General features: G+C 41.0%; 2 protein-coding genes across 3 annotated transcripts in view; both read right to left on the reverse strand.

Annotated features, from left to right (window-relative positions):
• Positions 1-5,071, reverse strand: part of KDM1A (lysine demethylase 1A) — a 30,950-nt gene extending 25,879 nt beyond the window's left edge. The window contains exons 1-2 of one of the 2 annotated variants that reach the window (XM_039325762.1): positions 4,661-5,071; positions 2,660-2,825 (exon numbers count right to left, since the gene is read on the reverse strand). In XM_039325762.1, the coding sequence (XP_039181696.1) occupies positions 2,660-2,825; positions 4,661-4,996 (502 nt within the window). In that variant the 5' untranslated portion in view covers positions 4,997-5,071. The remainder of the gene's footprint in view (positions 1-2,659; positions 2,826-4,660) is intronic. The other variant, XM_039325763.1, reaches the window with a different exon arrangement.
• An 885-nt stretch (positions 5,072-5,956) lies between these two features.
• On the reverse strand, positions 5,957-18,497 carry ZMPSTE24 (zinc metallopeptidase STE24). The gene is made up of 10 exons (XM_039325764.1): positions 18,287-18,497; positions 16,604-16,750; positions 15,611-15,697; positions 14,116-14,232; positions 12,564-12,716; positions 11,756-11,897; positions 9,152-9,339; positions 8,506-8,610; positions 7,328-7,471; positions 5,957-6,790 (listed from the first exon to the last, which is right to left on the reverse strand). The coding sequence occupies exons 1-10, from the start codon at positions 18,407-18,409 to the stop codon at positions 6,566-6,568; spliced, it is 1,431 nt and encodes a 476-aa protein (XP_039181698.1). The 5' UTR covers positions 18,410-18,497; the 3' UTR covers positions 5,957-6,565.
• Between the last annotated feature and the right edge of the window lie 114 nt (positions 18,498-18,611).

Raw genomic sequence — 18,611 nt, forward strand, 5'->3', positions numbered from 1 at the left:
GCACAGCACTAACACAACTTAACACTCATGGCACTTCATTGTATTTGAACTCAACTCTTTCTTCCTACCTTTCTACATGTTGTTATTTTCACTCTCAACAAAATACATGCAAAAGAGTAGTCTTTTGTGTTTGGAGTTCATAACCCCTCTGATGTTTACTGCATGATATTTGAAAGTAATTCATCCTATTTTATTTTGCAGCCCCTTTCTATGGCAAAATTATTAAAGTAGCATTCTTATTGTAGCCCTACCAGCATTCTTCTTCTTTGCTGACAAAAATAAAAAAGTAGTAGACACTTTTTCTCTGAATGAGTGTTCATGTGCAGTAAAAGGTCATGAAATATTTACGGGTCAGAGATATATTCAAAGCTGTTGAATTTCTTTTAACTGAAAGGTTGCCTCTTATTTTGTTGCAAACTAAAAAAAAACCCACAGAAATGCAATCAGGGGATTCTAACATGTTTTATTCAGATATTCTGCCAATGTCAAAAAATGGAAAAAAATGAAGTACACAATTATAAGAATGGATCTGAGGGAAGTAACAGATCTTTTCCAGAAATGAAAAGGAAACCTGACTTTGCACTGGTTAGGGCACTGGCTGGCTCAGGAATTCTGGGAGTTGAAGTCCACGAATCATAAAAGAGCCAAGGTTGCCTACCCTGGGTTAGGGTATTGGATTAGCACTAAGGAAATCCACATTCAAATCCACTAATTGATGTAAAAGTTTTCTGAGTTATTTTGGACTGGTCACAGCCACACAATCCAACCTACCTCACAGGAGTGTTACTATGGGAAAAAAGAAAGGAGGAAATGCTATGAACACTGCCTTGAGCTCTATAACAAAAGGCAAACTATCAATGAAACAAATACTTGGGATCTGGAAAAGGAACACACATTCTGTCAAAATTTGAAAGATATATTTATAATGTATCATAAATAAGCTGACAACAGAAATAGATTGAAAATAATGCTAAAGAATAAAGATAACAGCTAGATACCTTGTAGTGAAATTGAAGCCAGTGTACTATTCTGCTAACTCTGCAGTCAGTAGAAATACATTTTTCAAAAAAATAAGATTACGACAAAGTAGTAAGGCACGGTCAAAACATTTTTCAAAGACCAAGATTGAAATTCCTAATTAATGAAATTTACGTTAAACTGTCAATGAAAGTTTCTTATTAGCAGCAACTTACATGCTTTATTCAATTATTGTGCCTCCTCTTATCTCCAGGTAAAGAAGTGAATTCAAATCAACTAACTATATAATTCTGATTCATACAGTACATAAATTAGCAAGTATTTATGTTGAATTCCTTCCAAGATATGGAATTTGGAGATATATCTGCACCTTCAAAATATTCAGGCTTAACTGTGTATTCCCTCTTGCTCTCTCTGAAGTATCTACATATATAACACATAATACAAAGAGTAAGACAGATCTGGAATTACTGATAGATCTCTGGTAGGTTTGCAACAGATCAGCAAGACCCTCAAGTATTTCCCAATAGCCTGCCCTATATTACACACTAAAAAAGGAGCTTGGGTGACCCTGAAATGAATGTTTATGTGAGAAGACTGTATTTATCTACTACCCATATAAGTGCAGGTTACAACTGGATTTTCAATTCTTTTACCTTTATAACTGCACTCCTATCAATTGACAAATTTTAGTGTATTTCTGCATCAGAGGAAAATGTTCCCAGCACTTAAGTATTAAATAGAAAAATGATTTCTGGTACAGAGAACACTGGCAAAAATATCTAGCAGCAAAAGCCAAAGCTTGCATCTCTTAAGAAATGGCTAACACAATTGGCAATTCAGCAAATTAAGATTGAAAGTTAGAAAATATATAGATTAGAAATGCTACCAAGCCATGTCTTCTCCACAAATAATATAATCAAGAAACACAAAACTGATGTTTAACCTACTTACACAACTCCAAATACACTTAAACTGCCTTGTTATCTAATTTTATAAAGTTCATTCAATACTCCAAATAGATATATTCAACAATTCAACAACGACTAAACTTGAATCTATTCAATTGTCTAAAACCAAACTGTGGTATCTACTAAATTATGCCTTCTCACTTGATGCCATCCTCTTAATTGAAACAATGGGTTTAGAACTTCAACTGCAGGAAAGACTGCCAGTTACCAACCATGCGCCATGCAAGGTTCACTGTGTTTTTAAAAAAGCCAGATGTCAACTCTTTTTCCTTAAGGCATGACACAATGTTAACACTATACTGTACATGTAATTGGACCTTAGAAAAACTAGATGCTAGAAATTTGCCTAGCATGCAGGATGACTTTTTCTCTAAAACAGAAATGCCTGGTGATTATTTAATAAAGTGCAGAGGAAAAAAACTATAAGCAGTTCTCATGAAAATTTAACTTGTTTTAAAACACTGTCCAACAATTTCTACCTTGCTGAGTAACTAAAATATGAAAATGTGTAGTACTTAAAAGATGTAACTGACTACATTTAAAGAGAAAAAAGAAATTGATTGAAATAACTTTTTTTCTTTGTTCCACAGCAAAACCTATGGTGAACTCAAGCATTAGGTTGTGTGCCTGTCTGTGCTGTCTTGAAAAAAATACAGATATCTCAGGAGTAAAATAATTGTGGCCTTGCTGGATGGGGACCTTCCACTCACCAGAGGGTTCTTCCGGCTCACTTTCATTCTCTTCCTCAGGAGGGGGAGGGGGAGGGGGAGGCGGTAGCTTTTTCTCTTTTTCTGCTTTAGCATTTCTTTCCTCTTCAGAGTAATACTCATCTTCAGAAAGATTAGCAAGGCTCTCATCCATTTCTCTGTATTCCACCTGTAATTGGAGTTGGCCAGAAAAAATGTTGACCAATCAAGTAAATTGCAGTAGGAGAGGTGATCAATATAAAAAACACTGAATGCAAATTGTATTGAATAAAATGAACAAGCTTAAAGATGCAATACATCATAGACAAAGTCACAGAGTTATCCTCATAAGATTATCAAATCCTATGATGTGTTCTGGAAGAAATCCACACTTGGTCATTACAGATTCCAAAGTAGCGCTTAAGAGAAATTATTTCATAATTTGATTACAAATTCAAAACTGTTAAGTATCAGTTCTTTTTGATAATAGAATTTGATTTTATTCCACAATGACATGCAAATTCAATATTCTATACCAGTGGTTCACAACCTTTTTAATGCCGCGACCCCCAACCGGTCGTAAGTCGAGGACTACTCAACTGGTGCAGCACCATTTGCAGAATGGGACTTTTGGTGGGCTCAGCAGGGCAGAGACAGCCTGGACAATTCCTATTGACTTTTGAAAGCCAATAGAATTAGACTCAATTCAAGAGAGTCTATTTTATTGGCTTTCAAAAGCCAATAGAATAAAAGGGAGTAGCACAGCTAAGGAAAAGGGGAAAAAAATGGCGGACTGCGTTGTTTGGCAACCCCCGTGAAATGGTCGTTTGACCCCAAATGGGGTCCCGACCCACAGGTTGAGAACCACTGGTCTATACAATCCTGAAATATTTATTCAAAACCATGTTCAACAACAGAGTTTAATTTTAGGGCTAGAGCTTAATATTATGTAAGACAATATACACAGCCCTACTCCCCTCTCATATCATGCAGTGTCATATTCTCACACACATTCTACCACACATTCATAACTAAGTTTTGCCCTCAAATCTGGCACAGAGGAAATCTGGCCAGATATCATAAAAGATATAGCACAAGATATCAAAAAAACATGGAATTACATTTTTCGGAACTATTTCAGTAATTTTGCAAATAATAATATTACTCTTCCTAGGAAGAAGAGAAGAATTCTAGAAGCTCCCAAGTTATTTTTCTATCTAAATAGTAACATTCTGTAAAACATTTTGCAAATGGCAAAAAAACGGAACACGGGAAGAACAACTGTATCATGACTCCACCCATAAACCAATTAAATTAGAGAACTAAACTAAAATCCTATCCCGCTGTCTGCCTTTTTATGCGCTTGGGATATTAAAGGATTTTAGAATGGGTATATAGCAGGCCAGCCTCCCACCTCCCCAAAAAGGCAGAGATGACTCTGGGGAATGCAATACAATTTTAATATTGAGCAAACATAAAAATTTGCTTTCAGTGAAATGTGGTTTATAGTCCTTTGAAAAGTTAAATTACAAAACAGTCTTTCGAAACCATATAAGCTTTCAACACTAAGCTTATGATATTAAGCTTTACTATTGCTACATAAGCTTTCAATAATTTCAATACTAGGAAAACAAATTTATCTTTGTCTAGGAGGGGAATGCCACTTTTATTTAAAGCTCTTGTCTTGGACTGAGCGGTTTACAAGAATACAGCAGGAGGAAAATATCTGCAGACTAATGACAGAGGCTAGCAAAGTCCTATGCCTAACTCATGATGAAATGCCGTTCTCTCTCCCAGTGTGCCCTCACAACACCCCTGCAATGCAGGTCTGCCTGAAAGGTCAAGTCGAAGGTCACCAAAGTAGCACCACTCCATCCTAATTTTATATTTCGATCCGGGGAGAGAGATTTCACCGGGTCAGGAAAAGGAGCACGGGGAGCAGGTCGACCTGGGGGTGACCATCACCTCCGCCGCCACCCTCAGGAAAGCCCCGGGGGAGATCCTGAACCCGGCGCAGCAACCCACCTTGGCCCGTTTCCGGCGGCTGGTCCTGCGGCCCTCGGGGGTCTCGGCGATGCCGGTCGTTTCGGAGCCCACGGCGGGACCGGGGCCGGCGGGAGGCGGCTCGGATAAAGCCCCGGGCGGCGAGGCGCGCAGCGGTTCCTTCTTACGCGGCGTGCGCTCCGAGGCGCCGCCGGCCTCCGCCGTTGTGGCGGCGGCCCCCAAGGAAGCGGAGAGGGCCGGGGGCGGCGGAGGCGGCGGGGGCGCAGGCGCTTCGGAAGCGCCATCGCTCCCCGCGCCGCTCCCGCCACTGCTTACCGGGACCTCCGCGGCGGCCACTTTCTTGCTCGACGACAGCATCGCCTCAGCCAGAGGGACAAAGGCAACTCCGCTCGGAGGAGCCCGGGCGCGCCGGAAGCTCCACCCCCCCGCGGCGTGGGCTACGTCACCATCCTTCTAGCCCCGCCCGAAGCCGGTTCCTCTGTGAGGAACGGTCGAGGAAGCGGGAGTAGAGAAACGAGGCGTTTTGTCCCTTCGCGCGCGCTGTAGCCTCCGTCCCAGGTAAATGCAACGCGTGCCAAAAGCCATTGATTTGCCAAGCGCCGCTTTCCCTGGATGGATGAGGACGGGAACCAAAGGATTTAGTGCAGTATTTGGCGACTTGAAGGTGCACGGACTTCAACTCCCAGAATTCCTCAGCCAGCCAGGTTGAGGAACACTGGTATAGCGCTTGTGTAGCAAACGGACGACTGTGAACCCAGAGACGGCACACAATATACGTCTCAAATATTTTTGTTAAGAAATATTATTTTCTAGATTGGTTCATTTTAAAGATTATGTTAGGATAGATTAATTTCGGATTTGTTTTTCCCCTGGGAAAAACAGCAACACTGTATGGAAATACAGTAATAGTCCTGAATGGGTGGCACTCCACTTCTTATAGTAAAAGTTTTTTTTTCACAAACTTGACTTGAATATTCTTTCTAATATTAAACTTTTGCCTGCCCGCTTTTCCCTCAACAGATGCATTACGAAAGCCTCCAAACAGAAAAAGACCCTCATGTCTTAGAAGCTTTCTTGGAAACAGATACAATAGGGAGGCTGGAACTTTAATCTGGAATGTGTCAGCTTCCCATTCTCATACTGAAAGTCGGAAAGACAGACAATAGAAACCAAGGGGTGTCTGTAGGTATACCAACACCTTATGTGATATTTGGGGAAAAATTTGCAGTTATTTCCTACCAGGAAAAATTAGGGACAGCAGACAAGGTAAACCAAATTCCAAACCATTATAACAGTAATATATGTAGGACACATAACTACGATACATATCATCTGTAATTTATTTTCTGTTTCCCCTATTCGGGGAAAGAGGTGTTTTCATCACACCTGTAATTTCATTGCAGATAAGAACTTGAACCGTGAAAGAAAGCTCCACTGTTCCTATCTAGATAGCGATTGGGTTTAGAAATGTCAAATCCCAATGGTTCAAAAATTATTTTTCAGGTCTTTATCCTCCACCCACCTCTGCCACAGATGAGTTAAGAGTTTCCCATACTGTATAAGAACATCTGGACAAAGTGCTTAAAAGGTACAAAAGTCACATTCAAAGCTTTCACAGATTCAAGCATGGACACATTGGTTGTGACAAATTATTTTTCCTTTCAAGCATGGCTTTTGTGATTAAGCTAAATGTTACACATTACATTTCTCCCTCAGCTCCTGATTACAATTCATTTGTTAGTCAGAAGCAGGACTTTGGGGAGGTTGTTTCAAATCAAGTGAACAGTGCATAGAGCTATGCAGGATGTTGTGTTTAGGAATGAAATGGGTATACTGTATATATTTCTTTTTTTAAACAAAGAAAAACCTGGAAACTTGATTTGGAGAGACTAGGTTTCTCTTCTGGGCCTCCTCAGTTCTTTTCCCTCAGTCCTGTTTAGATTCCTTTAGAGCTTGAAGTCTTTCTAACAGTGGAGGGTGAGAATAATGCCACATTGAAAATAACCAGTCTGAAACGGGGAATCCCAGGTTATCTTTGTTCAACTTGATCAACGCAGAATACAAATCTTTTGCCTTTCCGAGTTTCTTGGCAAATGCATCAGCTTGAAATTCAAATCGTCGACTTAATACAGTCAAGCAAAAGGAAAGCACCTGCAATGGAAAACAAGAGGAGATGAAATTTCAGAATGAGTTTAACAGTCTTTCGAAACCACTTCTCCAAATCTCATCAAACCTTCCAAAGACTAAAAGGGAGGAGAAAATAGGCCAGATTTGGGATTAATTCTTAAGTTTAGATATTTGCAGAAAGGAACTAGCTCTTTTTCCTTCTTGTCAGGCCCCAGATTCCACCCTCCCCAAAAAATATTACAAAGAGTGAAAGAAGTCACTTTCTTATGAATTAGCGAATTGAAAAATGGAAGAGTTTTGGGAAACCTCAGAGAAGAACCTCTGGGAGAGGGGTGAGAAGGACGTCCTGGGAAAAACATTTCTGGGAAGACCAAAGGTCTGGATGGAGAACTAAGAACAGAAAAGTCGTCTCCTTTCACGGGAGGATGCTGGGATCCAATCCATTTAGACAAACTGTAACAGTAATTTAGGAACCAAACTTTCCACATGGAACCCAGGCAACTTTGCCAGGAAAGCAGCTCTTATCAGTTGAGTAAAGCACCAATCAAAACTGAAGTTTACCTCATTGTAAGGTGAGAAAATAAACTGAAAAATGATCAGCAAGCCTATCAGGGTAGGCTGGGTTTCGTAGAATCCAAAGGCAGCAAAAAGCTCCTTTCGACCAATCAACACCGCAAATAAGAAGAAACATAAGAAGGAGTTCATCTGAGAGAAAACAAGACACAGAGTGTTAGGAATCGTTAACCACAGTAAATGTTACACTAAAAATGATCTATAATAAATCAGTTGGGCATTCAGAAGGAAAAAGTAGCACATTGCAGCTGATGTGTTTGGTCTTGGCAAGTTGAGTACACAAAATTATGAAGATGCATTGAACAAGTGATTATTAATAGCTAATCTGTCATTTTTATCTTCTCACGTCAAGTTGGATATCACATGCTGGATAATGCAAGAGGGAAGTGGGTGTTTCATCCTTTATATCATGCCTGAATGGATATACTCCTAGAGCAGGGGTATCAAACTGTCAGCCTATGGGCCGGTTGCATCATATGGAGGCCGCGCCCACCCCAGCTCCGGCAATGTGAAAAAAGTCGTGATACATCGCAACACGTCAAGTGACACGGCAAGTATGACACCCGTGTCCTAGAGCATCTGGTTGGCTACCATAGGTACTGAATGCTGGACCAGAGAAGTATTTGACTTGGTCTACCACAGCTTTTTCTGAGTCTCCAAAGACAGGAACCTCTCATGTTAGAAGGGCCATGGACACTTCCGTGGGTAAAGATATACCATTTTATAGAATGTGAAGCATTCCCAAACTCTAGAGGGACTTTTTCGATTTTGTTTGGCTATGCATTTCACTCAGAGCCAGCAATCTTTCAGTTCTATTGCAATCATTTCTATATAACAATCCAAGGAAGATTAAAACATAAAACGGAAATTACAAATGATAAATAAAAGCAACCTCTCTTCAGCTCTGATCCAGTCCACTGATACCTACACCTATCCAGGGTTGCTCTTATAACTTTAAAAAAAGGCTAAAGGTTCAGATTTCCTATGTAATGTCTCATTTAGTCTGTGTTATCAACGTTGCCCAAAGTTTTTATATGTCCTCATTCCATTTTTTTCAATTATACAACAGAGATAGAAGAAAGCAGAAAGTGAGCAAAAAAATGGAACCACTTTATTTTCTGAGAAAATAGTAACAGTAGATAGGTGCCTAATTATTTCTTACATACCTGGCTAATGACAATATTTTTAATGGTGTGGCCAAGTTTCCAGTGTCCCAACTCATGACCCAGCACAGCCAAAACTTCTTCATTTTTGCAACCTTGCTTCTTACTCTAGACATGTGGAGAAAAATATAAATTCATTTCTTTAACTTGCGGGCATGCACACACAAATACGAATGGATAGGACACAATGTTCTTGTTTGGACTACCAGGTCTGGATGGATTCTTTAAAAGGATTTTAAAGAGGAGGGCAAGACCGAAGATCAGTGCTGGGATTCAGCCAGTTCGTACCAGTTCAGCAGAACTGGTAGCTAATTTTTTATTGCCCAGGCCCAGAATGGATTTCTGGAAGCGGCATCCATACAAAGAACTGGTTGTTCACATATTTTAATCCCACCACTGCCTAAGATGCTCGTAGCTCCTTTAAAAACCCAGACCAAGACTGTCACTACACACATACACAAGTAATAAACCATGTTGAAATTGTTTCTTGGCAATTCATTATCACTTTAATTTTAATAGCCAAAGATTCAGTAGGCATGCTAGTATTCCTGTAATTCCTGCTTGGGATTTCTTTTTTAGGCATCTTTGTTATTTGGAAACTTTGGATCAGGTCTGTCAATAATGATAACATAAACAGATCAGGGCTCACTTTGGTTTTAGCCTTCGTCTCGGGTCCTCCATCATCTGCTCCAGCTACTTCCGTGTCCACACCAGGCTCTTCAGAATGCTCTTTGTTGAGGGCAGAATAATCTTCCAGGAGAGTGTCAAACAACACAATACGTTTGTTCTTGAAGAAACCATAGAAATAAGCATTGCTATGGGAAGAACGTTTGGAGCCTGGGGAGAAAGAGTAGGGCAAAATTCAGTCATATTAAAGTATACTCACCCACTAGATTTTATGAGGGAGAGGGCTTATGTGTTTTTGGCCTACAGCATCAGCCTCCTGTTAAGAGACCAGTAAGCTTGCTTGGGTATGAAACTGTTCACTTGTTCCAGCTGCATGCAGCTGGTGACCCAACCACATGGACTATAGCGCAATTGGAAATGCCTGAATCAAGTTTAGCATCCAGCATAGCTTTAAGGTTGAGTGCTAAACAGAAGTTATTTCAAATGATGTAGCTTCAGTGAATGGTTTCCATGAAGCATAGAGAAAAGTGGCACAGGCAGAATAGGGTATAAATATCATACCTGTCTTCCCTTGTGGGACTTTGTGAGACTATCCAACTAGATACTGAGCAGGATCAAACTGCTTAACCCAAGGAAGGAGGTGGCACTGTGCACTAGCAAACTTTGATGGTGACTATGGGCCATTCTTTCCATACTAGCAGAGTGGAGGACCACCTGGGCAACATTGCAAACCTGTAATATGACTGTGAGGTTTCAAGCACTTAAGGCAACACTTCTCACTCTGGATGCCCTCCAGATAAGCAGATTTCAAATTTCCCAGAATTCTCAGTAGCAGTCATGCACATCTAGAGGGCATCCAGACTGGAGGAAGCTAGGTTAAGATCTAAAGGTCCAGGCTATATAGTACCAGTTAAAGGACTGAGATTTATTGCAGGTACTTGTAACATTGGCTTATACTGCCAATGTTGAAGTTCTCTGAACCTTACTGCTTATCAAGGTTGAACTGCTAAGACGCTTGCTAACCTCTGAAGGGGGGGAGGGGAAGTCTGGGAAAGAAACAGGAGTGTCAAGAAGCCGTCCATTGACTGTGAGAACCAAGATCATCCAAAGCAGGTGTCTGACAGAGAAGTGGACCGTTCCCATAGCAAACAGAAAGAATGTGATTGGGCAACATAAACACATGGTGGTGGAGGGCTAATGAAAAGCTATTGGTAACCAATCAGAACTTTACGCGGGAAACTTAGGATTGATTTTACTTCTTCAGTGCCAGGATAAAAATTTAACTCTTATGGCATCTGAAGGCCATAGAGTTTCTTTAATGTTGGATTCGCCAACCGGAAAGTTGACACTGCTTGATTATTGTTATAATCACTAACCCTGGGATCTTAGCCCATTACTTTGCAGCTGAGCATATAATAAATTTGGACAATTCAAGAGGTTGAATCAATTCCCCACTTTATTATATGCTCAGCTGCAAAGTAATGGGCTAAGATCCCAAGGAACACACCTGGAGGAATTCATGTTCTTTCTCTATGTCTGCAACAGGTTTCCATGGTCAGCAAGCTAAGGCTGCCTCCCCAACAGCATAATTTCAGAAAACCAGCGTAGTTTGGCAATAGAAGTAGTCCTTGACTTATGACCACGAGTCCAAAAATTCCTTTGCTAAGTAAGGAATTACTGTAATGCGCTCTACATGGGGCTACCCTTGAAGAGCGTTCGGAGGCTGCAGTTGGTTCAGAATGCAGCCGCGAGAGCGATTGTGGGCGTGCCAAGGTACGCCCACGTGTCACCTATCCTCCGCGAGCTGCACTGGCTTCCTGTGGGTCTCCGGACGCAATTCAAGGTGTTGGTTATCACCTTTAAAGCCCTTCATGGCATAGGGCCAGTTTACTTACAGGACCGCATATTGCCGCACAGTTCCCAGAGACCGGTGAGGTCCCATAGATTGGGCCTCCTTCAGGTCCCGTCGGCCAGACAATGTCGGCCGGCGGGCCCTCGGGGAAGGGCCTTTTCTGTGGTGGCTCCGACCTGGTGGAATCAACTTCCCCCCGAGATTCGAACAACTCCCAGCCTGCCGGCCTTTAAGAAAGCCGTTAAAACTCTCCTGTTCCGGCAGGCCTGGGGCTGATGTCCCCAGGGGGGGGGGGGCGGGACATGATCGGACTTGCGGTATGATTGAATTATTTTATTGTCTTATTCTCGATGATTGTTTTAATTTTGTACGCTGCCCTGAGTCCTTTGGGATTGGGCGGCATATAAATAAATAAAATAAAATAAATAAATAAGGCAATTGTGGGTTTTGCCCCATTTTATAATCTATCTTGCCACAGTTGTTAAGTGAATCACTATAGTTGTTAAAATAGTAACACCATTGTTAAGAGAATCTGACTTCCCCATTGGCTCTCCTTATCAGAAGGTCGCAAGAGGAGATCACATGACCCCAGGACACTGCAACTGTCATAAGTACATGCCGGTTGCCAAGTGAATTTTAATCCCATGATCACCATCGTAAGTGTGAAAAATATGTCACTTTTTTCAATGCAGTTGTAACTCTGAGCAGTCACAATGAATGGTTTAAGTGAAGGACTGTCTTCAAAATCAGAACCTGAGCACTCTATTCTCATACCTTCCACAACATAAACTTTGGTGAGCGGGAAGTCTATATCCTTTGCCATTGTCTCAATCTCCCGCTTGAGTTCTCCTTCGGGCAGTGGAATAAATTTGTCAAACAACGGAGCAATATAGTCAGCATAAATTGTGACAAGAACCTGGAATGGAGCAAAAGGATAGAACACAAATCCCTTACAATGATAAAGATATTGTTGTTCACTTACAAAATCCAGCTTGCACACTTACAGGGCAAGTTGGAAAGTAATTATCAGTGAAGTCAGAATTATTTTTATTTGATTTTATGGATGCTGAACTACAAAAAAAAAACATGCGGGAACAAAGTTTGTATATACTAACTGAGGTAAGAGTATTGTATGCACAAAGGTGGAAGAAACATCAGTAGCAGAGGACTAGATTATAAAAATGATGGAGCTCGTAGAAATAGCAAAGCTGACCAGTTTGGTCTGGGAAAAAGCAATTAGGACTGTTTTAAAAAATGGAAGTCTCATAATGGAGTTTTTGCTGAAAGAAGGAAAGACTGAATTGATGATTTAGGAGGGAGAAGAAAGAGTAAGATGGTCCTTATTAAATATACAGGGGAACGTCAAAATTCTATGTTTTCTTTCTTTTCCATTTTTCACTTTTTTCCTATTACTCATCCCTTTCTCATTTTTCTTTTCATTTTTTAAACTTCTATTGTAAATTCAATATTTTTTTTAAAAAAGGAAAATCACTATCAGCAAAGGGATAAAGAGCAAAACCTTAATAGCGGAGATGATTTTTGAATTAATTCTAAACAAAACATCCGGATGTTGTGAACTCACCAAGGAAACAACTAAAGTGAAAAGCCAGGCATAGATGAAGAAATAGTCTCCACCTATTTTGATGATGTAAAGTAGGAGCGAGGTCACCGGCAGGAGAATACACTGTGTCACGATGAACTTCTTGATGGCATCTTTAAAAAAGAATCCCAGGGTCTATTAAAGAGAAGCATACATAATAAGCAGGGGAAATCTGAAATGGACTCCATAAATATGACAAGTTTTATATTGTGTGAATCTTAGTTACATTTCAGAATTGTCCGACCATTTTGCCAAAACAGCTAAAATAAACAGAACATTAAAAACATCCATTGCCCAAGTATGACAAAGCAGCACATCCAAAATCCCCAAACATAAAAAGTTTACTCAAGATGGCACTGAAAGAGAATGTGCTTAGACATGCTACCAGGAAATAACTAAAGTAAAACAGAAAATAAAGGATATGGGCAACTCCCTAAAACATCTGCAAAGGAACTAGGGCTAAAAGAACACAGGCAAAGTACATTAAATGTTTTGATTGTTCTCTGTGAAGCTCATATTTCAGCAATTAATCATGGCAATGCAGCCATTTTCATTGTTGCCTTCTGGGAGGAAGCTTTGTGGTATCTGAAGCAGAACAACTAGAGTCTATATTGTAACAGCTCAGTTCCATGTAGTATCAAGCTTGTTAACTCTTCAAGACTCTTTTTTCCAAATGGACTGTGATTAATAGCTTTGAGCATTTTTGGTGATGCTGCTGTTATTTTATTATTATTGCAATCCTTGGGATGGTGACATTGTGAATAGAATAGAATAGAATAGAATAGAACAGGAATAGAACAGGAATAGAATAGGAGCTGGAAGGGACCTTGGAGGTCTTCTAGTCCAGCCCCTTGCTCAAGCAGGAGAACCTATACCATCTTGGATTGTCTAGTCTCTTAAAAATTTCCAATGATGAAGTGCCCACAATTTCTGGGGGTAAGCTGTTCCACTGGTTGATTGTCCTCATTGTCAGGAAGTTTCTCCTTAGTTCCAGGTTGCTTCTCTCTTTGATTAGTTTCCAACCATTGTTTCTAGTCCTTTCCTCTGGTGCTTTGGTGAACAACCTGGCCCCCTCTGCCCTGTGGCAGCCCCTCAGATACTGGAACAGTGCTATCATGTCTCCCCTAGGTGGCGTTCCTTCTTTCAAGAGTGGGGCATTGGAATTTCATTTTAATGTGTGCTGCAGTGTATACAGGTAAATGATACTAAAGGTTATCTTATTATTGTTACAGGCAGGGAGAGCTCTTGCCTGTTAATAAATATAGGATAGCAATTCCTCAAGTTTAGCTGGATTATACTCTCCCTCAGCCGCTAGGCAGCATGGTTAGTCATGGGTATTTATTATTACATTTTTCCATAGCTGATTTCAGTAAATTGACCCATGATAGTTTACAGCATGAAACATCCACAATGTTCTACCCTATAGAACATGGATAGGAGAACTCAAACAAGTGCATCATTAAAACATCCACAGTAAGATATTACATTCCAAAACATGGAGAAGACATCAGAGAAGGTAGAAATGATGTAATACCTGCTGATTGAAACCATGCTTTTCCTCAATGACAAAAGTATTATAGAGGCTCCAGGGCAGACCTGTGACTGCACTGAAAAGTGTAGCAAGCAGTAGGAACACCAACGACTGGACAATCTGTGCATCAGAATAATGAAGAAGATAATTGTTACAGATAAATATTATCCTTAGCTACATAATAGGGTCAGACTGAGACTTAGTCCTACTTGCAAAGTCTCCCTACAATATAAACGGGATATCAATTAGTTACAACTATTTTGATTACATGCTGGTGCAAACAGTTTGAAGTTCCTTCTGCCACTGAAAGCAATTAATCCAGTTTCTCAACTTTGGCAACTTTAAATTAAGGTTAAGTTTAAATAAAAGTTAATCTTGGCAACTTTACATTGTATGGACTTCAATTCCCAGAATTCACCACCCATGCTGGCTGAGGAATTCTGGAACTCCACGCAGCTTAAAATTGCCAAGTCTGAGAAAAAATGAGTTTAAAAATCATAAGTAGATACATTCACAGTCTGTATATTACAAACAAACCAGGACTCCCAGTTGGGTTCTCTCTAGGAGAGCCAGAATAAATCATGGCTAATGACCAGTTTGTTTGGAAAAACAAACAAAACAAAGTATTTGATACATTTATAGCACTAACCAAACTACAAAGCTGTCACATTTATTTAAGTCAATGCCATTGAGCTTAGCTGCCCAGCTTGCATGATCAAGCAGCAGACACTAGCCAAGAAAAGCCATTATGAAAAATATCAGATGGAAATTTGGCAAAATCTATAAATCCAGGAAAGGAGCATTCTGGAAAACTCTTGTATTTTCCATTCCCCCCTCTTGATTTACACCAACCTGACGTACTCAGTCTTCCAAACAGGAAACCGTTTGTCATGTTCTGGATGAATGCAATGTTAGCTTGCAATCTGGATGATTAATGGTTGTAAACCAGAGAATGGTCAGATAGATATGTTGCTGGGGTGGCATAGAACCTTTTGTTCCCAGAACAAGAAATGTGACACTTTCTTAGTTGTTACTGAGATTTTCTACAATCACAGCAATGAAGCAAAATTCAAATATATTTTCCTTCTTTTTAATTGCTTGATCACTGCACCAAAACAATGTGAACTGCTCTAGAATCATCATACACATAGTCCTTTACTTACAATCATTTGTTTATGACTGTTCAGTTAAAATCAATGGGGAAAGCTGGATTCGCTTAATGACCATTCACAGATTTCTGACCCTGTTTTCAGGTTTCTTAGAGGTATGTCTGAATACTGCCCCACCTAGATACTAACTAGCTAGAGAGATTTTAAATGGGAATCCAGACTAGATGGGAATATTATTCTGCCTTCTAAACCAGATACTTCTTTGGTTTGGTCCAGCACACCTTTTCTTACATATCCGAAATTTAAACAGAAATTAAGGGGTTACCTGGCGCTTGATCAAACATAATTAGGTTAGTATTCAGCTGACTCAAACAAACCAATACACTTACTTCATATTCAGGTCCAAAACCAGCACGATTTGAAATGTCTCCAGATACAGACCAAAGGAAAGGAATTCCTCCACAAAGAAGGATTACCTGTAAGAACAAAAATATGATTTTATGTAACAAGCTAACATGGTATATAATCTTTTTTAAGTGTGGGATTCCAGAAATCAAAGAGGTCCAGATTTAAAACTGTATTTAACTGTAAACCTTGCTAGGTGTCAATCAACTAACAGCCAGAGCTAACGTGAGCCCAAAGCTCATTCATGTATCAGCAAATAATTTAATGTTGCAGCTTAATCACCTGAGCACTACTTTCACTGAAAATTTCTTCCATTCTCTATAACATTGGAAAAAAAAGAGGGACATGGAAGCTCTGAGCTAAAGCTCAATTATATGCAGGTCGCAGAGAGAGAAAAATGGAGCATCATAGACAAAATGCTGCCTAAGACAGATGACACGGAATGCAAGTGCATTAATTACTCCTGCAAACTGCATTCATGGCTAGTTCTATTGCACAGGTGGGCAGCTATGGCAACTTTACAAATCGTGGACTTCAATTTCCAGAATTCTTGAGCCAGCTGACTCAGGTATTCTGGGAGTTGAAGTCCACAGGTCATAAAGTTACCATAGTTGGTCCACCCCTGATCTATTAGGTCTTCCTCTACTATTGACACACAGTCCTTGAAAAGGGCAAACTTCAGGAAATGTTAGCAGACAGAAGAAAAGTCACCCTCACTTCTGCCTGAAGGAAATCTATCTGGGCTTCTTTGTAGCATTTGCTTCCAGCCCAAGATCCCTTTTATTCAATATTCTATGAAGTAAAAAACAAACCCTACGGATTTCTACATTCTATCACAGAATATATCCTTCTGGCAATTTTATTCAATTACTTTGTCAATATTCTTATGTAAGCATGCAAATATACTCACAAATTTACATTTTAGAATACATTCTAGCTCACTCAAAATACATGAAACCAAAGGAGAAGATACCTACCGTGCCCTCTAACTCTGAGTACAGTCCTGACCAAAAGCTGAATGCACTTTTATCTAATTGGTAAAGACGGGATTTTTCAAATGTTTCTGAGTCCATGATTGGCCCTAATTCCAGTGGGACATGGGTGGTTGTCTTGTAGACAGTCCTCTGAAATATTTAAAAATAAGCAGTAATTTAGCTTGCATTTTCAAGGATACTTTCATGTGCCACTGGAAGTTCAATGTCCAACAGTGCAAGGATTGTTAAAATATATAACGATAGTTAAAAGACACCATGATTACAAAAGCACTCGTGTGAGACTAGGAAATACATCTCTAAATCAATGAATCCAAGTTCTATGCTGGGTGAAGAATCTTCCTTACAGTTTACCTGACAGCTTTTACTGAATAGATTTGATCAGTTCTTTTAAGGTTTAGGGACAAAACCATTTGGAAAAACTAATCAAAGTTTGTTTCTGAGGCTATGTGACAAAATAAGCCCTGTCAAACATTCCACAGATATGATAGATTGGCTTATTTTTCATTAAATTTAAAAGGATCCACCCTAGAAACAAACTCTACCAGTTAAGAGACCCTTCTAAGTACCCTAGGAAAGGGTGTGTAATTTTCATATGATATTGGCCTTAATAATACCAGTGCTGAAGATAAACGCAGTGTTAAAAGTATGAAGCATGCAAGTGTTTGAAGCTAAGACACACAGCAATTCTGCTGGGGGGAGAGAACAAGGGGCATTTTAGAACCAGTATCATATAGGTGGCACCTCAGGAAACAGGCTTTATAATCTATCAAAGATCTTAGGTTTCTTAATTACATAGGTCTTGAAAATATGGGATGCCACTGTGCACTGGACTTCCAACTCCTTCCTTCCTAGCGCCTATGAGAGTGGGAATCTGAAAACACCCTTGGGAGAAGACAAGTTCAATGACAGCCTAGCACTTAATGCAGCCTTAATGCAAATGAAGCCACTTTAAGGAAAAGAGTCCGTCCTACAGTGTCCCAAAGGTGCTTTTTCAAAGACAACTGGATTTCCTTTGTTTTTCCTTGAAGACGTTTCGCTTCTCCTCCAAGAAGCTTCTTTGGTTCTGACTGAATGGTCAATCACAATTCAGTCAGAACCGAAGGAGCTTCTTGGATGAGAAGCGAGACATCTTCAAGCAAAAACAAAAAAAGTCCGGTTGCCTCTTGAAAAAGCACCTTCGGGACAACCATGACCTGTACGACTGAGAATCTCCGTAGACACCTGTCCTAGGCGGGTGTAATTCACACGGCGTGCTCCTTCCTAGGCGTGCACGGACTTGCATTCCTTCCGGCCAAACCCAAGCAAGCCTCTGCCCAACCCAACTGGCCGTGTGCCGAGCGTGGCTTGTATCTATCTAAGCTCGCGTGGCACAGTACTGTAACGTGGTTCTCATGCCGACCCGTTACATTCAAGACAGGACAGAAATAACGAGCGCGTGGTCCTCCCACGTCGAGACCCGCGGCCGTCTGTGGAGGCTTCGGGAGAGCTGCGCCCGCAAGCTAGAAACCAAGCCTTCCATCCCCCGATCGAATCCCCAGAGGTACGCGGCACCCCCAGAGGGAAGCACCGCTCGGCGCAGCACAAGGCGGCGGGGATGACCCGGCTCCTCACGGCCCTAAACTTGACGGGGCTCTCCCGGCTTGGGCGGGAAGAGAAGGGTCTGACCTGCCGCCAGGCAAGCAAGGCCTCCCACAGGTAGACGGCCCAGGAGAAGAGCAGCACGGAGCCGAAAATCCGATTCTCCACGGGGTTCTCGGCCCAAATATCGCCCAGCAGCGCCAACGCCATGCCCGGCCTCTATGTACCGCTCTCCCACAGAGCCGCCCGCCAGCACGCCTGGTCCTTCTCAGCCGGCTTCCGGCTGCAGTGACACTAGGAGAGCAAGCTCCGGAAGTACTTCCGCCCGAAAAACGTCCGGGGTAGGCGCCTTCCTTATCTTTGCGGCTCTCAGAGTCGGCTATATGCGGGGCAAGGAGGAGTGAGAGGAGAG

This window comes from Crotalus tigris, unplaced genomic scaffold (assembly GCF_016545835.1).
Source record: "Crotalus tigris isolate CLP2741 ecotype Arizona unplaced genomic scaffold, ASM1654583v1 scf7180000024338.4412243, whole genome shotgun sequence".
In the NCBI taxonomy this organism is placed as follows: domain Eukaryota; kingdom Metazoa; phylum Chordata; class Lepidosauria; order Squamata; family Viperidae; genus Crotalus; species Crotalus tigris.

What these genes read in the sequence shown, in the direction of transcription:
- ZMPSTE24 (XM_039325764.1), bottom strand. Translation starts at nt 18,409, where the DNA reads ATGGCGTTGGCGCTGCTGGGCGATATTTGGGCCGAGAACCCCGTGGAG. An exon ending in ACTCAGAGTTAGAGGGCACG is followed by an intron (nt 15,698 to 16,603) that starts GTAGGTATCTTC and finishes TTGTTCTTACAG; the next exon opens with GTAATCCTTCTTTGTGGAGG. An exon ending in TCACTTTAGTTGTTTCCTTG is followed by an intron (nt 11,898 to 12,563) that starts GTGAGTTCACAA and finishes GCTCCATTCCAG; the next exon opens with GTTCTTGTCACAATTTATGC.